This window comes from Tauraco erythrolophus, chromosome 1 (assembly GCF_009769465.1).
Source record: "Tauraco erythrolophus isolate bTauEry1 chromosome 1, bTauEry1.pri, whole genome shotgun sequence".
Taxonomy (NCBI): domain Eukaryota; kingdom Metazoa; phylum Chordata; class Aves; order Musophagiformes; family Musophagidae; genus Tauraco; species Tauraco erythrolophus.
The window spans coordinates 132953305-132972548 of NC_141465.1; the positions used below are offsets into that span (position 1 = coordinate 132953305).

Sequence of the window (19244 nt, forward strand, 5' to 3'; positions counted from 1 at the left end):
GAGTCTCCAGAGAGAGATGAGACCTAGAAGAGGATTTGCAGAAGGCTTTCAGTTAAATGCAAAGCTGCTTATGCAAGAAAAGAACTAAATATCAGGAAGAAAATGAGGGAAAGGGCTGAAGTGGGGTTAATCTTTTGTGTCTAGCTGAGGGCCAGAGATGGATGCTTTCTTTTATTAGGGATTTCCACCACCCCTTCTCCTAGAGATAGACAGCTAAGCTAGCTCAACTGCTTAGATTAAAAACTCTGAGGAGAAGGACTTGGGAGTACTGGTGGACGAGAAGCTCAATATGAGCCGGCAATGTGCTCTTGCGGCCCAGAAGGCCAACCGCATCCTGGGCTGCATCAAGAGGAGCGTGGCCAGCAGGTCAAGGGAGGTGATTCTTCCCCTCTACTCTGCCCTCGTGAGACCTCACCTGGAGTATTGCGTCCAGTTCTGGAGTCCCCAACATAAGAAGGACATGGACCAGTTGGAGAGGGTCCAGAGGAGGGCCACGAAGATGATAAGAGGGCTGGAGCACCTTTCCTATGAGGACAGGCTGAAAGAGTTGGGGCTGTTCAGCCTGGAGAAGAGGAGGCTCCGGGGTGACCTTATAGCGGTCTTCCAGTACCTCAAGGGGGCCTACAAGAAAGATGGGGAGAGGCTGTTCAGGAGGGCCAGTTGTGATAGGACAAGGGGTAATGGTTTTAAAATAGAGGGAGGTAGATTCAGGTTGGATGTTAGGAAAAAATTTTTTACCATGAGAGTTGTAGAACACTGGAACAGGTTGCCCAGAGAGGTGGTGGATGCTCCATCCCTGGAGACGTTCAAGGCCCGGTTGGATGAGGCCCTGAGCAACCTGATCTAGTTGGAGATATCCCTGTTCCTTGCAGGGGGGTTGGACTAGATGACCTTTGAAGGTCCCTTCCAGCCCTAACGATTCTATGATTCTATGATTCTATGATTCTTAACATGCACGTGTTTCATACCTCCTTTGTGCATATCTAGTCTTTTCTGTGAGTGCCAAGTTGTTCCTTCTGCACGTGTAGAAGATCTGTGCTCGGTCCTCCTTCTGTAGAGTCTGGCAAGAAGCAGCATTTAGGCCAACCAGGTATCCAGGTGAGGGCCACGCTATAACGCAGGATGTGCATTCCCCCTGCAGGCACTCCAGGCTGCTTCTCAGGCTTCAGGTTCAGTAGGTGAGAACTCAGGTGTCCTGACATTCCAAAACCATCGCTGAAGGTCAGTGGTTCATCATCCCTGATGAGGGATGATAGCGAAGCTGAGGGATTTATTTTCAGTCTCTGGAGAGCATCCTGTAATCTTGATTTCCTCATCCATGGAATGAAAGGAAATAACTGTTACCTTTCAGATGTATTCTGTTTGCTGAGCTATGTAAAATGCATTGAGATCCTTGAGTGGAGTGGACGGTCATCTCAGTACCAGAGGTTTAATTACACTCATAAAAGCAAACGGGTTTTATGTTTATTGACATAAAAAATAATTATTGTTTCTACATTATTAATCTTCACGTAATTGATGTGTCTTTTCAAAATAGGTAAACAGGTTATTTGTATAAAGGCATAAATTATGCAGACCTTGCTTTTAGGCTATGATCTCTGAAGGAAAAAACACATGACCTTCAATTAATGGCATTGACACAGGTTGCACAACCATTCCCCAGTCGCTACTAAACAAGATGGTTTTCAGAGGATTTCATGCTACAGATTTGTTCCTGGCAAGGACAGAAAATTCAGACCTCTCCTTTCAGGTTTTGTCTCGCCCCATAGTTTGAACCTTTCCTTATAACATTTGTAACAAGGATGGTTTTAGAAGCTAATGAGCTTTATGTCTTCTTCAGTTCCAGCAGAGGAGTTCATATGTCACTACATAGGTATCAAATCACGTAAATGAGAGTTTCCTAACGCTGCAAAATGCATTTCATTACGAAGAACGTATTTAGCACTTCACTGCTATCTAAATCATGCCCATCATGAACCTTCTGTTTTTTCCATCCGTATCTTTATATTAGATGCTCTTCCCAGCTATTCCTCATAACTTGCCTTCTAAAGCAAATGCAGGTGGTGAAAACAAGGCTCAGCTCGTCACCAAACTCAGCCTTTCAGCTCTGTGCACTGCTTCTCTCCTGTGCTTCTCTTCTGGAAAAATCTGTCTGAGACTAGAAATTGCCTCAGATGAGCCTGTTTGAAATGGGAAAATCCTAGTTAAGACAGATTTTTAATTATTAAATTTTCTACTAATATGTGGAAGGTCAGTGGAACTGCTCCAGTTTTCCGGAAGCTCTGAGCAATTTCACCTGATCTTATATTTTAGCACTAAATCCATATTTATTAAAGGATTTAGCAGGCAGGTCAGAAGCAGCTAAATCTCTGATTCTGCATCACATGAATGCTAAAAAAAAATTTTTCATCTGCATTGCTCTTCTCTAAGCTGGAAAGCTTTAAACTGTTGTCAAGCCAATTTTAGGATTTTGAGGGGATAGGGGTAAACATGTAAGAAAGGATTTGCCATAAATGAAGCACAAATTGACATCATTATCCCTTTCCCAACCCAGTTCTTTAACGTAATGTGAAAATAAGATGAAATTCTGAATTATGCTGCTTCCTGGGATGGAAGCTACGGTGTTTGTTATATCAATTAAAAAGGCCATGAACAAAGCATGCCCTGGTGGCCACTGTTTGATAGGTTTCTTTTCCCACTTTTCTTCTGAAATATCAAAGGCAACATAGCAGACTTTTTATTCTTAAGGGGACAGATTTGGGTCAGTTTTTAGCACCATATGCAAAAAAAAAAAAAAGATTCAGGTACAAGGTTTTTATTTGTGTGAGTAATTGCTTTCGTATTCTTACTTCTGAAATGCTGTTAATGGACTGTGACCTCGTTACACCTGGCACAGTGCAAACGCAGAACAAAAAGGATAATTTTGGCCTCAGATTGCTGAGATTCTTAAGCATTAAGTGAACAACAGCAGAGAGAGACATGCTGATAGAAGTGGAGTAAAATTACAATACAGTTTTTTGGCAATGCAATATGGAGAAGTCAAGGCACATCAGCAGCCACTGTCAAGATTTTGGGTAGAGTTCAAGGTGGATTAGGGTTTTTAAGAGAGCCTTGAGAAATTCTGGGGCAGCCTTTACAGACCAGCAGGACATCTCTCCTCCAATCATGAGGGGATAATGAGAAAAAAAAAGTCATTTGTCTGAAAACTAGCCAGCAGGCAATTGATGCTGGCCTCATGGTTCTCGGTGGGAGTGAGCAGTGATGGAATAGAGCGGGTCCTGAAACTGAAGGTGAATAATTTCTTTTTTGATTATTTGCATGAAAAATAACCAGAATCCCGTTGGAATGGCATTACCCTTTTCTAAGGATAATGTTTATCATGTACCTGAGACCCCTGGGTGAACCACCCAAAACTCAGCAATGCCTTGAGCAGAGTCTGCTCCAGAAATTTTCCATGGAAGAGCTTTCAGGTAAATTGTCCTTTTGAGCTGCCTTTCCTCCGTGAGCCACAGAGGGCAACTAGGCTCAGTTCAGGTCTTCAGGTAAGAGCATCACATAAGGTGAGATGAAATCCAGGCAATGGAAGACACCAATCCTAGACAGTAATGTGGAGAAAACCCAGATGGCAGAATAGAAATGCACTTAATTCCTTAGATAAAACCCTGCATCCATGGATCAATTAGTGTCCATCAGTGCCCTCTGGTAAGTGCAAGTCTCAGGGAGCAAAACATAGGGTATTACTCGAAGTCCACGTATTTTCCACAGAGGTGCATGGGCTGGTTGTACCTTTTGAGACCAGTAAGCCTCGTATTTGCTCTTAGAATTGGGCATCAGATCTACTCAGAAGATCCCCTTCCTTCAAGGAACTCCAGGCAGCTTCGAGAGCTGCACGGCAAGATGAAGTAAGACACAGTGCACCTCAAGGAAAGGATAAGGAACGGCTGAGCTGTTCATACAAACAGTGGAAGAGATTAAAGATGAAAGGAAATATTTAGTCACCTTTTGGGAACAGCTGGTGTGAAAATATTTAACAGGCAGGTCTTTTATGCGCAAGCACAGCGTTCTAACGAAGCTTAAATAGGCAGGAGCAATACAGTGCAGCTGGCCAGACTGTGAATACTGTAATAGGAGAATTAAAAGCTTTCCTTCTCATTTGCTCGTGCAGCTCAGATGGTAGCTAATCATGTCCTCTAATTTTAACAACAGAATTGGGAAATGTACCAAAAAAAATATGCAGCTTGTAATAAGAACAGAGGTGGCAAATTCCATCCCTGGGACTGAATGATGAAGAAAGGATTCACCTGCCCTTTTCTGAAAATCAGCCTTCGTCGTCTCGAGCTGCTCGGAAAGGCTGTATTTAAGCGGAAACTTAATCTGAAATCCATTTTGATCATTTCTTTGAGTGCCACCAGAGAAGTAAAAGCTACTCTTGACTATTTAATCGCCCATTAGAAACCTGTGAGCGGTGAGGAGCGCCGTGTTATAAAGGGCCAGGGCATGCAGCGGGATGCGTGCTGGGAGGCTGTTTGAATTGTGTGCTTCCCATTTGGCTTTAAACTGGCAGCTAAATGGAAGATTTAGATTCGAGAGTTCCCGGCTCCTGGTTCGCTGTCAGAAATAATTAAACTGCGTTTTAGGGGCACTGTCGTAAGTAGTTTGCTTCACAGGTGTTTTTCACAGCTGAGGGTCTTTATTACAGCTCGTGGGGCCTGGGAATCCAAACCACCTTGTATATCCATTCTATAGGAATTATACATCCGTAACCTGGAGCCTGCACTCTTTTGCGTGCGTGGGTGGTGGTATGGCTGGAGTCACAGCTGGGTGGGAGATGAACCCCAAAATGTCCCCAGTGTTCCCATTCTGGGTTAGCCGGGGATCTGTTTGGTTTAGATCATTCACTGAGTGTTCCTGGCCCCACTGAAAGAGAGCAGATTTAGGTTAGATATAAGAAAGAAATTCTTTACATTGAGGGTGGTGAGGCACTGGAACAGGTTGCCCAGAGAAGTTGTGGCTGCCCCATCCCTGGAAGTGTTCAAGGCCAGGTTGGATGAGGCTTTGGGCAACCTGGTGTAGTGGAGGGTGTCCCTGCCCATGGCAGGGGGGTTGGAACTAGATGATCTTTGAGGTCTCTTCCAACCCAAACCATTCTATGGTTCTATGTGCACAAGTGTTCCTTGCAGCATGTTGTCTGGGAAATAGTTCAGTTGAGATGTAAATGTCCCAGTGGGTTTTCCATCCCTTTTCACAGGAACAACTCCACAGAGATTCTGCCTTTCAGAAAGTTGTTTATTTCCCTCTCTTCACCATTTTTGAATGTCACTCCATTATCCTAGTTTCACACCTTTAAATAACTCCAAGGTGGCTTCTGACTATCACTCGAAATAGCTTCCTTTTGTCCCTGCACCACCAACCTATAGATGGCTGACATACTGTCATTTCCTTGACTTATCAACAGGACACAAGATTGGATATCAGGACATATAGGAGACCCTGTGCCTGTCAGAGTTCACATATACCTTTAGACCCAGCGCTTTACTTTTTTATGCCTTGTTTACTTTATCTGTCAAAACAGAAAGAACATCTTAACATCAAAAAATAACCACTGGTACTCAGCCAGACTCATTAATATTCTTAAACCAAAGATAAAATAGTAAGTAAATAATAGTAAAGTCCTTAATATGTTGACACGGACTTTGGAGTCACAAGAGACTGAGTTCTCCAAGATGACAATTTTCCTGTTTATCGCTGGAGATATTTGTCTCTTTGGAATTTCAGAGCTTCACAGTCAGCAGTGGAGGTTATTCTCAGTGCATGTCATTGGGCTTGAGGATACCAGTATTATCCCCAATTTAGAGATGGGACCCTGAAGGTCAAAGCTGGGAAACGGGACATTATGAAGATGTGAAGTAACCGAGCTGACGTTCTCTGGATTGCTTGGTGAACCGGGAGCAAGAAAAATGACATCTTATGTAGTTTTCTGAGGTGCAAAGTTCAACACTTACGAATAAAGAATGTAAAGCAGAAACCACAGGGGTTGTTTCAGTCCAACACTAGAGTAGCCCTCTGGTGAAAAACTGCTGGGAAACACCGGAGGCTACAACAATACTTGTGTAGCTTGGGCTTAAATACCAGCAGTCTCAGACTTTGGACTTTCTCAATGTGTTTCTTCGCAGCTTGCTGAAGTTTTAGTACCAGAAATCTAGCTTTTTTTTTTTTTTTTTACCTGCTGTTTCCTTTATCCTCCCCCAGACTTTGTTCATCGGGTCAGCCAAGGAGAGCTAATTTTTTAATTGTTTTGTTTACTGCAGCACTATCGCTACCTTAGCTAAGTCGCAGGTGCTGTGCATTCACATACTGTCCTGACCAGCCCACGCTCCGTTGCTGTGCTGTCTGGCAGTTGGGGAAGGGGGCAGAAAACACACATGGCTGGGCTCCAACCCTTGAGCAAGTTGATAATTTCCTATCCCTTATGTTCGTAACGGCCACTGTAGTATGATATTACCTCCCTCGCATCTAGGAGCTGTGAAAATCTGTGTCTCGATGCCAGATGCAAAGTAAAAACTTCTGACAGCAGCTCAAGAGTCCTTCCTCAGCCGTGTCTTAAGCGATATGTAACTTCCACTGACTTCCAGTAAAGCTTACCCTAGGTTCTGTTGCGTTTAGGCAGCAAGTGGTATGTGCACATCCTCTGTTTAAACACCCAAGGTGCCCAAATGCTTTTGCAAGTTTGACTCTAAATGGGACAGACAAGTTCCTGAGTGTCTTAAGCACATTAGAACTCCAAAGTTCTTTCATTAGAGATTTAAATATATATAGGACTAAATGTTCGAGAGGGTTTGGAGACATCCGAGATGCTGCAGCAGAAGCAGTTCAACTGGAAACTGTTCCATCACCCTGAGCTGTATAGTAAGCAGGAGCTAGATGTTGTGTTCATGTCGCATTTGGAAGAGGAGGTGTTTCCTAGACATGCAAAGCATTACTATTATTACTAGATATGAGGAAGAAATTTTTCACATTGAGGGTGGTGAGGCACTGGGACAGGTTGCCCAGAGAAGCTGTGGATGCCCCATCCCTGGAAGTGATCAAGGCCACATTGGATGAGGCTTTGAGCAACCTGGTGTAGTGGAGGGTGTCCCTGCCCATGGCAGGGGGGTTGGAACTAGATGATCTTTGAGGTCCCTTCCAACCCAAACCATTCTATGATCCTACTATCATAGTTAGCACTGTCTAAACTCCCTGATCCTTGGAGGCAAGAGTCCATTTCAGCGTAAGGGGCTGAAGACCTTCCAGCTCTCTCCTATGGTGCAAAACTTTCCTCTTGGAGCTGAAGTGGATGTTGCAGCCCCGTATCAGGAACGTGTCAGAAGTCCCCAAACAGGCCATATTAATTAGTGAAAGACTAAAGGCAACTTAAGTAAGGCTGAATTTCAGTCAGGTGTGATGTTAATGCAGGCTGAGTAGTTTTGAATATTTTATGTGCCGCCAGTGACCCGGAGTAAATGTCTTGTATAATACCAGTCGCTCCTCCACCACAAGCCTCGAGGCCTGAATCCTGCACGTAATATGCTGAGAGGCACTGGAGGTGTCTGGAATACTCATTCTGGGGTACAGAGCTGGGGGTACAGAGAGAATATGTGCTCTGCAGAGTACCCTGGTACCCCTTCCTGGGCTTCCAGCCCTGCCCTACTCAGCATTTCTTCTGTTCACATCTTCTCTCCACTCTCCCCAAAGGGAACTGTGTCTCTACTCTGTAAAATCTATAAAATGGCTCAGTCAAGCAGAAGGTTTGAGTCCAAAACATTTGGGAAAGTTTGATGCAATTTAATTGCACCAAGCAGAAGTCAGAGAGAAGGGGGAAGACCGGATAGTCTGAATTGCCTCTCCTTCAGTTGAGGAAAGTGTGGTCATGGTCAGGCAGTCGGGTGATGAGCCTGGAGAAGAAAAAAAGGATTCATTTCATTTCATCTACAGTATAACACCACATCGGTATTTGGGTTTATTTTTCTCCTTGAAGTCAGTCCTGCATAATAATGGCAGTAACAGGCACTCTAACGCCTGGCTTTTGGGTACCTGTTCTCTACCAAGTCTCAGTCTTTCCAGACAAATACAGTACAGATGAAAACACGAAAACTCCCAAATTCAGGCAAAGGGCATGCCAGGATTTAGCCAAAAGCCTAGTGCTGGGCAAAAATATTATGATTATCTGTGTCCTCATGCCCACTGGGGCTCACAGAGGGTGGGAAGGCCCTGAAAAGCCAATGTCCTTTAGCTCCTCTCTTTTTTGGAGGTAAGTACTGAAATACTCAGCTGTGAATCCATGCTTATGTTAAATCCAGTAAGACTTGGCAACAAGCACCATCCTATCAACTCTAGCTGATGTAGCTCACAAAAAGAGCACAGTGGTGCGGGGTTTTAACGGGGTGGTAGAACAGAGACGTAGCAGATGCACAGACTCGATAGAAATAGAAATATTCTATATTAATTTTAAAGAGAGAAGAGAGCTTTAATGAATCCCATCCCCAGAACTATGGGTTAACAAGCCATAAAAAGGCTTTGCCAGCACTTAACTTCAGCATCAGTAGTTTATCAGCACATTGTTTCCACACTTAACCAGATTTTAATTAAATGTGACTTTTGTTCTGTTTATTGGAAGAGCCTTCCTCTTCGGATTTGGTGATCACAAAAGCCCGAGGAGTGCAAGAGAATTAGAAAGCAAATCGGAGGATCAATCACAGCAGAGCTCTGCAATCCATGTCCGTCTCTTTTTTGTAATATACTTATTAGATTCTTATTGTCAGGAAGGATTAGTGTTATGAGCTCCAGGAATTCCTTTCATTGCCCCGTAAGGCGAGGTAGTGAAGTGTGGCTGCGTTTCTTAACAATAACGCTCTGGATTTTCCCCCTCTCCCTTCTCTCCACCCCTATCCCCTCCTCTCTCTTCTCTCCTCTCCTCTCCCACAGAGATTTGCGCAGCGGACTGCGGAGGACATGGCATTTGTGTCGGAGGCACCTGCCGCTGCGAGGAGGGATGGATGGGCACAGCCTGTGATCAGCGAGCGTGTCACCCACGCTGCAACGAGCACGGGACGTGTCGGGACGGCAAGTGTGAATGCAGCCCGGGCTGGAACGGAGAGCACTGCACTATTGGTAGGGAGACAGAAAAACCCCACTCCTTTTGAAAGAATAATTGATGATCAGGGAGGAGAAAAGGCGCATGCTTAATTGAATATGTGTGACTTAGTGTAGCATGAGCACCTTTGTTCTTGGATTTCAAGTTCTGACATCATACATTTTCATGTGGGATCAAGGCAAAATGTCCTTTCATTTGTTGATGACATGGCTATATATGGTTTTTGTTACCACACGTGAGGCACACCTATGTGGTGTTTGATCTTATAGAGACAAGCCACCAAATTGCAGCTAGATGCTTTTGAAAACATCCTACTTTACCTCTCTCAAAAAGTCTTTCTGTGGCCTCCAAGTCTTCTCTCTATTATGTCGACAGCATTTTCAAAAACATGCATCTCATTGAAAGTTTTTGTTCGGTTTATTTGCTCTGTTGTTTGCACTGCCACTTTGCTTGCCAGTGTAAAAGAGGAAACCACAGTCAGATTACTTCTGGCTGGTATTTAACACTGTCTTGTTACCCTTGTCTTCTCTGTTACCTTTGTAACCATTTCATTTTCCTCTGTCTTTGATTCTGTGTCCCTCATGCACCTTGCCCTTATCTTAAGCTCTCTGTGTCTATGAGTATTATTATTATTAATAAGGTGCCACCAATATGCTGAAATAATGCAAAAAAGTGCAGTTCTCAAGTTAAACAATTTGCAGCATCACTAATGAACTGGCTTGGCTTCACCTTCCTCCTTCATCTCACTTAACTCCTTGATGCATTTTCCCTCCTTCCTTTTTTCTGACTGTCATGTGTCCAGCCACTTTAGTCCCCGTTCTGTAGTCATGCTATAAAATCAGTAGCATCAAAACTCCCCAGATGCCATTTATAATACATTAAAGGAAAACTAAATAAGTGAATCCAGTTCCGCTCACGATAGTGCCTGTGTGGACGTGAAAAAATTCAGTTGACTTTAGAAGAGTTACTCCAGAGCGAGAATTCTCCTCCAGTCATTTTGTTTCAATCAACTTCTTTTAAAGATAAGAAAATTTACCTCGATGTTGCTTTCATTATGTCGTGATAATATAAATCACACTATGTCAAAACTAACCACTAGCAATACCTGAGCGAATGTTGGTGTAGTACCCATGTGGGTCATCAATTTAGTTATATGTAGGTACCACTTTCTTTGCCTGGACACCAGGTAAGTGGGCACACGCAGGCAGACAGGAAATGAAGCCTGATCACAGTATTTTAATTCCAGCATTAGGGTAATGGTACCAACCCTATCTGTGCCTCAATTCTACTTATCATTTATTTATGCTAATGTCACCCTACCACATTATGGTCTCCACATGCATCCCATAATGAAAAATATTTAGCTTTTAAAACTTCCTCTGTCTCATTAGGCATTACATTCTGCTTTCTTTTCTATGTCCCTAGCAGCTTTCATTTCTTTTCATGAGGAAGGGATTTAAAGAAAAAACCCTCTCTTTAAAATGACTTTAAAATGAAAAGGGAGCAGTTCTGTGTTAATTGGAATTCTGTGTTTCTATAACATTATTTTAGAGCCTTGTGTTCAAGCACTTTGATTTGGAAAGCAACTCAGATTCATGAGAGGGTTTTAAAAGAAGAAAAAAATGTTCAGCAAAAGGCCCCAAATCCAAGGGACAATTTTATATAAAAGTCATTTATGCACAAAAAAAAAGCCTGATTCATACCCTCAGTACCATTTTATTAGTTCTGCTGCAAAACCAAAATACCACTGGTTTGGTATATGATATTTCTCCACACAGCTGATGTGCCTGCACTGTTTTCGAACAATAAGCTTTTTTCTTTCATGGTAATTAAATTTACCCCATTATTTGTCGTATTCCTCACTCCAAGTATAAAGAGTCCTGTTATCATGGGAAAGGCCAGCACCGCAATGCAGTCAGCGCCGGGATTTTACTGGTGCACACTATCATTTTGTGTGGTGCTCCCTTCCTGTTGCAGTGCTGTCTTGATTTAGGAATCATTCTTTAATACTTTGAGTGCTGGAGCAATTCTGTTTCTTTTCTCTTCCCTCCCCCTCCTCATCTTCTTGCATGGTGATTTAGCAACAAATTTGTCCATAGTCTCATGCCTCTGAAGCTGTAAACCGTATTTCCGACAGAATATTTCATTGATAAATGTGTAGAATGTAAAGGAGATTTGGCAAAGTCATAAATATCCAAGAAAATTGAATGGCTTTAGAAGGAGTAATAAGCTAGTTATATTGGCACAGATGAAAGGACATTGACTTGGAATTACATTAAGTATGTGGAAAGCATTCCCCTTGTCCTTGTGTAATTTCCCTGCATGGCAACTTGTTCTGTTGACAGTAATTCCTTACATGTCTGTGTCATGGCCCGGTTTGCTTTAGCACTGACAAGCATAAAACCCCATTGCTGAAGTGATGCTTTAACAATATTGCCATGTGTGCAGGTAACATGGTAGAAATGGATGATACAAGTAAAGGACACTTCTTCCATTTCCTGTTGAGCATGTCTGAGAGTAAGAAATCCTTTTGTTTTGTAGGTCATAGGAGGCTCTTTCTTACGGTGTTCAAGAGACCTCTGATCCCAGTGGATTAATTTTGTTTGCTCGTACAAAGAGTCGTGTTATCAAAAATACTAGCTTGATTGCTCACATTCAGAGATTTCATTAGAGGAACTCCGTTAATTCCCAACCAGGAAATTGATGCAGAAGCTTGCGTTCATCATCCCAATTCAGCAAACTTCGCGCATCCAGGCAAAAGAGTAGAACAGAAAGTTGATTATATAACTGCAGGAATCCTGAAACCCAGCAGAATGGTTCAATCAATTTACTCTTAATTTCTTAAAGGAAAAAAAAAAAACAAAATACACCACATTACAAGAGCCACAATGCAAAATTCCCATGATGGGCTCTCCAGCACGTTCCAAATTTTCCCTGTTAGAAATATTGCAAGAATTCAACTTTTCTTCTGTTTTGGCCCAAACCACATCCAGGGAGCATGGTGGGTTTTAGAGGCATTGAGTTTAAAGGTGAAATCAACCCCCTCGCTGGGGGCTCTGAAAGGCAATTTGACAGCTCAGCTCTATGGTAGGCATCTCTGTGGGATCGATTCACAGGTGGCACTGCAGAAAATGTCCTGGGTTTAATAAACAAATCCAGAAATTTCCCATGGCTGTAACAGCCTGGCCTCAAATTGGATACAGCTGATGGTATGGGTGTGGATGGTGCCCCAGGTGCTGTGCATCCCACCTCAGAGATGCAAAGGGGAGACTTCACGTTGCCTATATGGGCCTTGCACTGAGCTTGTATCAGATATGTGAATCTCTCTGTATCTTATTTTACCAGCAGCAAGCCTTAATCCCTCGATTCATCTTAGGGTTGTTTAGAAAAATAATGGCAGAGAAGGGCTTCCCTGTGTGGTGAAGTTGGGACGTTCATCATCCTCAAACAGACTGGACACAAGACCAGAGCCATCATTTGAAGTTCACTCGCTGCACCTGAATATAAAGGGCCTCTAGAGCGCTGAGGGACCAGCAGTTAGCTCTCCAAGCACCAGCAGGATTTTCAAAGCATCTCAGTGCCTAATTCCCATTGACCTCTACCAAAGCTACGTGCTTAACTCCTTTTGAAAACCTGCTCCAACGCGCACTGCTGATGTATGCAATAGCAAGTGCCTGGACAGACAGACAGACAGCTGGTCCCACATGGGCTTGTGCTTATGGTGCCAGCAGGCTGGTTTTTGGTTTACTTAGCAAAACTCTGATTCTTGAGACACCTACCCCTTTAAGTTTGCCTTTCATTGGCCTTCTTGCATAAATAATCACATATGTTCTGAATAGCCAGGCTTGTAATCAGTGCCTCTCGGTTTCTGCTGGAGCAGCTGGAATCCAGCCAAGGCACATTACAGGTGGATCCTGGTCTCTTTTCCCCGGCTTTCTAACGCATCACTTGTGCCATTTAAATCCATAAAGCAGCTCGGTCCATGCGAAGTCAACATAAAATAAGCCCACTAGTGGCTGGTGAAGGTTCTTCCTACCCTCAGTTCAACAGAGCAGATGATAGTCAACTCTCTGCGGCACCCAGGTGTATCCACAGCAGAAGCTGAGCTGTGTTGGACCCTCTGGCACCCACCCTGCCTGGTTGGGATGGGTATCTTTGGGCAAGTGAAGGCCATGATTGTAGCAGTCAGTGGAAAATACGTGCATGCTGCTTTGTTCCAACATGATTTTGCATCGAGCTGAAGGTAATTTGACCTTAAGTAGTTTGGCAGCATATTTGACAATGAATATTAAGCACAGATGAACTTCAAAGACAGTCTTTTTCCCTGCCTCTGTGGCATAAACTTGTGCCGTCACTGGTTCACCAATGAACGGCTGCTTTCTCCTCTGCTTTAAATTTGTGTGATCTCAGTTTAACTCCAGTGATTTCACTGAGGCTCTGTCCACTTCACCCCACAGGGAAGAGAAAAGGAAAAAAGAATATTTAGAAAATGAAGAAGGATAGTGTGCTGGGGGAGAAGTCCTGCCCAAGAACTTGCCGCCAGCATCTCCTCACTTCTCTCTTCCCTCTCTGTGAGCCAAGAGAAGTGCTCATGCAATCCCTCCCAACGTGCTTCGGACAAAACAAACCAAGTTAGCTCAGGCTGGTGAAAAGAGAGGATTTTCAGACTGAACAATGCTCATGTGAGCTCCCCTCGTAGCAGATATGAAGGGTCAGTGGCTTCTGGGATAGAGGTGGTGACATGGAGCTGAGTGCGGTGCCTTTGGGTGCAGAGGCCACCTTAGAGAAGTAGCTTTTCTTATGAGTCCCACATAGTCCCTCAGCACATCCCACATGCCCACAGGGTTTCCAAAGGAGTGTCTGTAGATAATAAGATGATATTCAAATGCCATAAGTATAGCATGGGAATGAGGCTATACAGATTTAGAGAAGAAAGATTCATCCAACCATGGAATATTCCCGTAGAAGGCCTCCGTTGTTTTTCAAATTACAGGAAAACATTGACACATAACTGACATATGGTTGGCATTGACCACTGCCTCCACTGCCAACATCCGCACAATGACTGCTGCCCAAGTTTGCAGGTTGGGCTGCTCTGGATGTCAAAAGCCAAGAGACACATTCCCAGGCTTCAGCCATCATCCAAGCAGATGGTGATGCCGTGCTTCCCACATCGCTACCACTGCACCAGGATGATTAGTTAATCTCATTCTCAAGCCTCATAACTGCCCCGCTCTAGATTAGCTCTGAACATCCCAGCCCTCTCCACTTCTTGCAATAGTGCTTCAGTGGATCCATTAGATTCACAGGACAGAAAAATAATTCCTGCAAGGGCTGTGACCTCCCAGGTGGGCAGTCTGCGTGAACGAACCCGAAACAAAAACCTCTTCAAAAGGGGACCGGGACACAACTGAGAGAGAGATTGCGGGGAGCGGCCAAGAGAACAAGGGAAATAACATTTAAGCAGGTAATGAAAGAGAGAAGTGCAAGACTCAGAGCCTTTTATTTATGAATAAAGTCCAGCTGCTGTTAGGACAGAGAGTGCCGCCTGCTGGCGTGCGCAAAGGCTCTCCAGGGCAGGACTGCCTTCTGCTTGTGTCTTTGCCACCAACTTTCTGTTTGACCCCAGAAAATCAATTAGAAGGGGGTTTTCCAAATTAACGTTCCATGGGAACAGGGCATGTAACTGCTCCCACTATATCTATAACTTTTTTTTTTCTTTAGCCCTCCTTGGAATAAGTGTATTAATGCTTACCTATCTGGTAGAGCTGCCGTGAGGTTAATTTAATATTTGTAAAGTAATTTGATCTGGGGCTAGAGGATGCTGTATAAATGCAATGCATTAACATTAAGAAGATCCAGGGAAAAGCCTCTCCCAGTATGGTAAGGTCACAGAACTGTGCCTCTTTGTGCGGAAAAATATAAGACAATCAGGTGAGGTGGAGCGCTTTCAAATGACTCTCTTTTTCCTGATGAAAAGAAAAGCAGTCAGTGAAACAGAGGTAGACTGTTGCAAATGAGCAGAGCATTACAATATTCTGCCATATATATATTTATGTGTATATATACCTATATATATACCAGCACATAAATATATATATAAAAAACTTTCCTATTTCTTTTCCTGATCTTAATGAGCAAAGATGACTGGATGCCTAAACACAGCCTTCTTGAGCTCTTTGACTGAGAAGGGCTGTGCTCCACCCTTCTTTCTTTTTTCTCTCCTCATAATCAAGGTTTTTCTTTTCATATCACAGCGAACTCTCCTTTGCCTTTCTAGCACCTGCACAGTCTCGTAGTAAGCCGCAATGCACTTATTCAATCCTACCTTAAATGTCCTGTCTTTTATCTCCCAAGCTCACTATCTGGATAAGGTAGTGAAAGGTATGCTCTTCCTTCCTATTTTTCCTATTGTCTTTGTGTTTCTTTTTTAAAAAATGCACCGTGAACATGCTGTGTTGAGGTTGCATCTCTTCCTCATTGTCACCAAAGTGCTCCCTAATGTCTGGAAGGGTGAACTTTCCAGTCATTTAGGTAGGAAATACCTCCGTAAGTGCTGTGACCCTGTGTTAACATCGTATCAGTGTTCCTACCTGTCCCTTTGTCCCTGCCCTCCCTTCCAAATCATCTCTCATCCTCACCCCTCCTACTCAGGTAAGGCAAGTCAGGAGGAAACAAAAGTGTTTGTGAGCACAGCAGGAGCCCTGTACAGTGATGTGTTTTAATTCAATGTCTATGATCCATTTTGTAACAAGCAGGTGAGTGCACTTTCCGTGTGGAGCCTTCATGGTTTTGATCCATGGTTGCAAAGTCTGACGTGGGAACTTTGAGTAATGATATATTGCTTTTTTTTTTTCTTAATACAAAAATGTCATGACCTCAAAGCCTCTGGTTGTACAAATCTGCAAAATCTATTGAAATTAGTGACGTTGCATTAATGTACACTACAGCAAAACCCAACCCTGTGTTCCTATTTGTAAATGGAAAGCAAGTCTAGGACCCAGGTCTTTCTTCAAGGAAGAAGAAAAGGAATTGAACTGTTACAGAACAGAGGTAATCTTCTATCTTAAAAGAATCTCAGTTGTTTATTGATCAGAGCAATGAGCTACATTAATTTAGGACTTTTAACTAGAAATAGACAGTTCCGCAATGCACTTAGCTTTCTGAAAATATTGAAATAGCACACATCTAGTTAAATACAACAATCTGACAATAAACATGATTGAGTTGGACACAAATATCTTTCCCCATGGCTGATGTGACACTAACAGCAACACAGTGCTGACCCCACGCAGCATCATATGTTTGCTGGTTAAACAAACCAAAAAAATCAGGTTGAACAAATCAGTTTCTTCCATAGCATTACCCTTCTTTTCAGGTTGTGAGCAATCAGAACTAGCAGCTGTGAGAGGCTGATGGAGAAGGACAGATATGCCAAAATATTTGGCTGGTGAACAGTTAAAATGAAGTCTGCCACATAGGGCTCTCATGGTGCTACAAGAAACACAATTGCCCTACTAACTCCTCTTCTCTGGATGAATTTACAATCTAATGTTTCTCTCTTGTTTCCATTGAGACTTAAAGGCAGGTTCATTTTCTCACAAATTGAGAAAAACTTTGAAAAGGCAAACAAATATTAATGATAAGGAAATGTCCACAGTTTAAACAAGGAGATTTTTGTCTTTGGTATAGTGCAGCAACTGGTAGCTGTCCTTGGAGCCCTGTTTATAGATCAGTGGTAGTTAGTTTTCTCTTATTGCTTAGTGTCAGAAAAACATGCTTGACCTTATCTAAATTAGAAGAAAAAAATATATTCTCCTTTTATGATCAAGGAAAGAGGGTCACTTGCGCACTTACGAAGTAGTAGTATCCATCCTTAGAGGAAGATACGGGCCATCACTACGGAGTGCGATCAGAACCTCCACATCTCAGTGTTTTGCGTTTCAAAACCTCAGGACTCCTCCTCCTTTTCATCTCAACGTGTATTGGAGAAGGCTGGATCAAAAGGTAGCAGAGAAGCTAAGGGGACAGAAAAGATGAGAAATCAGCCTGCAGAGCCTGGGTCCTGAGACCTTCAGTACTGATTTGCCTGATGTTCAGTGGCTCAATTTTTTTTGCTGTAGCTGTTATTTGTCCTCTGGATAGCCTTTGACTCATCTTTATGCCCAAGAATAAAGACACATTATATTTAGTGAGTATTTCAGTGGGTAACAGGTTAAGCAACACACTTAGAATAAAAGATTGTCTCTTACCATGCATGGACTCTTTTGGAAAGATTAGCAATAGCTGAAACATTCAAAGTACATGTTTTTTACTTGGCTAACTGCATGGTGTGCATTTTTCAAAACTAAATTACTCATGCCCTTTTGGCTTTCTTAATTATTAACATCTTTCTGGTTGAAATCCCTTCCCAGTTATCCTCTGTTGTCAAGGGTAAGCCTGATTTACTGCTGAATCTTTCCTACAGCTTTACAATAAACCAGTAAGTCAGAGAAGATGCGGAATTGCTTCTAAATTGGAGGGCGAGTTTCAATAGCAAACATCAGCATGATAAAACCAAGAAGCTCTAAGTAGAATTGCAGTGGAGTCTTCTAAACTAAGGCCTAATTAACACTGGTAATGCTGAAAATGAAAAGAGGTGCTTACCACTAAAGATGTGCTGATTTTAGAGAGCTGCTCCATCCAGAATACCGTTGGAGCTGATGGTGCATCGACGTAATTAATCTCTATTGTTGGTTATCAGTTCTTGCTCTTAAAAAATAACCACATTAACACTGTAGTGAGGCGTATAAACAGCTAGTCTGAAGTGTAAAGATGCTGAACAACATTTGAGTTCAGGGATGGCTGCAAGGTGACTTCTTTGGGCTGCTCCAGAAGTCTGGGAAACAGTAAGAAGCCAAGGTCTGACCACAGCCGATTCCCTCATTTGTACAGTTATAAGCAACAGAAGCTCTGACAAGTAACTTTTTCATCTTAGAATCATAGAATGGTTAGCTTGGAAGGGACCTCAAAGATCATCTAGTTCCAACCCCCCTGCCATGGGCAGGGAAATCCTCCACTACACCAGGTTGCCCAAAGCCTCATCCAGCCTGGCCTTGAACACCTCCAGGGATGGGGCATCCACAACTTCTCTGGGCAACCTGTTCCAGTACCTCACCACCCTCATCTTAATTTAACAGGATGCATCTGATTAGGGGTTTCTGGATTCCCACAATCACAAAATGTCATGGTGATAGGTTAAGAGTTGAGTGTTTTTGAGGATACTTTACGAGGTTTCTCATAATCACCAGGGCTCAGCTGATGCTTTGTTCCTCCCCTTCAGTCCTACAGAACTTCTACAGGTCGCTCACTGATTGTTGTTCTCTCAAGCTCCAGGTGTTTGCATCCTCACATGTTGCATTCAGCCACCTCCTACTTGTTTCAGAGCTCAACCACTGTCTATTGGGACTTACTAGAACATCCATCAGCGCTTTCCTACTGATAATGGAGGAAAGATAATAGCCTTATCTTTTAAGTCCAATTTCAAGTGGCAATGAGGCTTGACTTGAAAGGAAATCCCATCGAATATTGTTTATAATTGGACTAGTTAAGAGAGGGCCTTAACTGTACAGATCATTAAGAGCGGATTATTTTACCACCAATCTTAAAATGGCATGATAATTTCTTACTCTAGTGACAGTCTCCTTTGACTCTGATACTCGTTTCTTGTCTAGTTCAAAATTAGTCCACTTTTTATATTGCTTCCCTGGTCTGTACTGTCTCTTGCATGGCAGACCTGACATCTTCGTGAACATCCCACAGTATCGTCGTCTTTCAGCAGCGCTTTCATGTGCTTCAGTTGGAAACTCACACAAAGGGGTTCCCCCCACCCCCTGCCTCAAAAAGCCCCATTCATGCATTTAATTCTCTTAAGTACAGTTAACAAACACAAACAGGAATAATGGATCATTAGTGGCTTGAGCTATGAGAAATCAGAGCTGCAAGACTATGGTGGCGTAAATCTGTGAGGATTAAGCCATCCTGCTGTGTTGATATTCAGAACCACTTTGGAGACAAGATTATCTTTCTGCTTTATTCCCCAGCATGGGGAAAGGAGAGGATAAAGTTTGTTTGT

General features: G+C 43.0%; 1 protein-coding gene across 1 annotated transcript in view; it reads left to right on the top strand.

Annotated features, from left to right (window-relative positions):
* The window catches only part of TENM4 (teneurin transmembrane protein 4), a 380735-nt gene that overhangs the window by 239178 nt on the left and 122313 nt on the right, over window positions 1-19244 (top strand). The window contains 2 exon segments of the mRNA XM_086614637.1: window positions 8962-9147; window positions 15488-15514. Coding sequence (XP_086470763.1) covers window positions 8962-9147; window positions 15488-15514 — 213 coding nt within the window.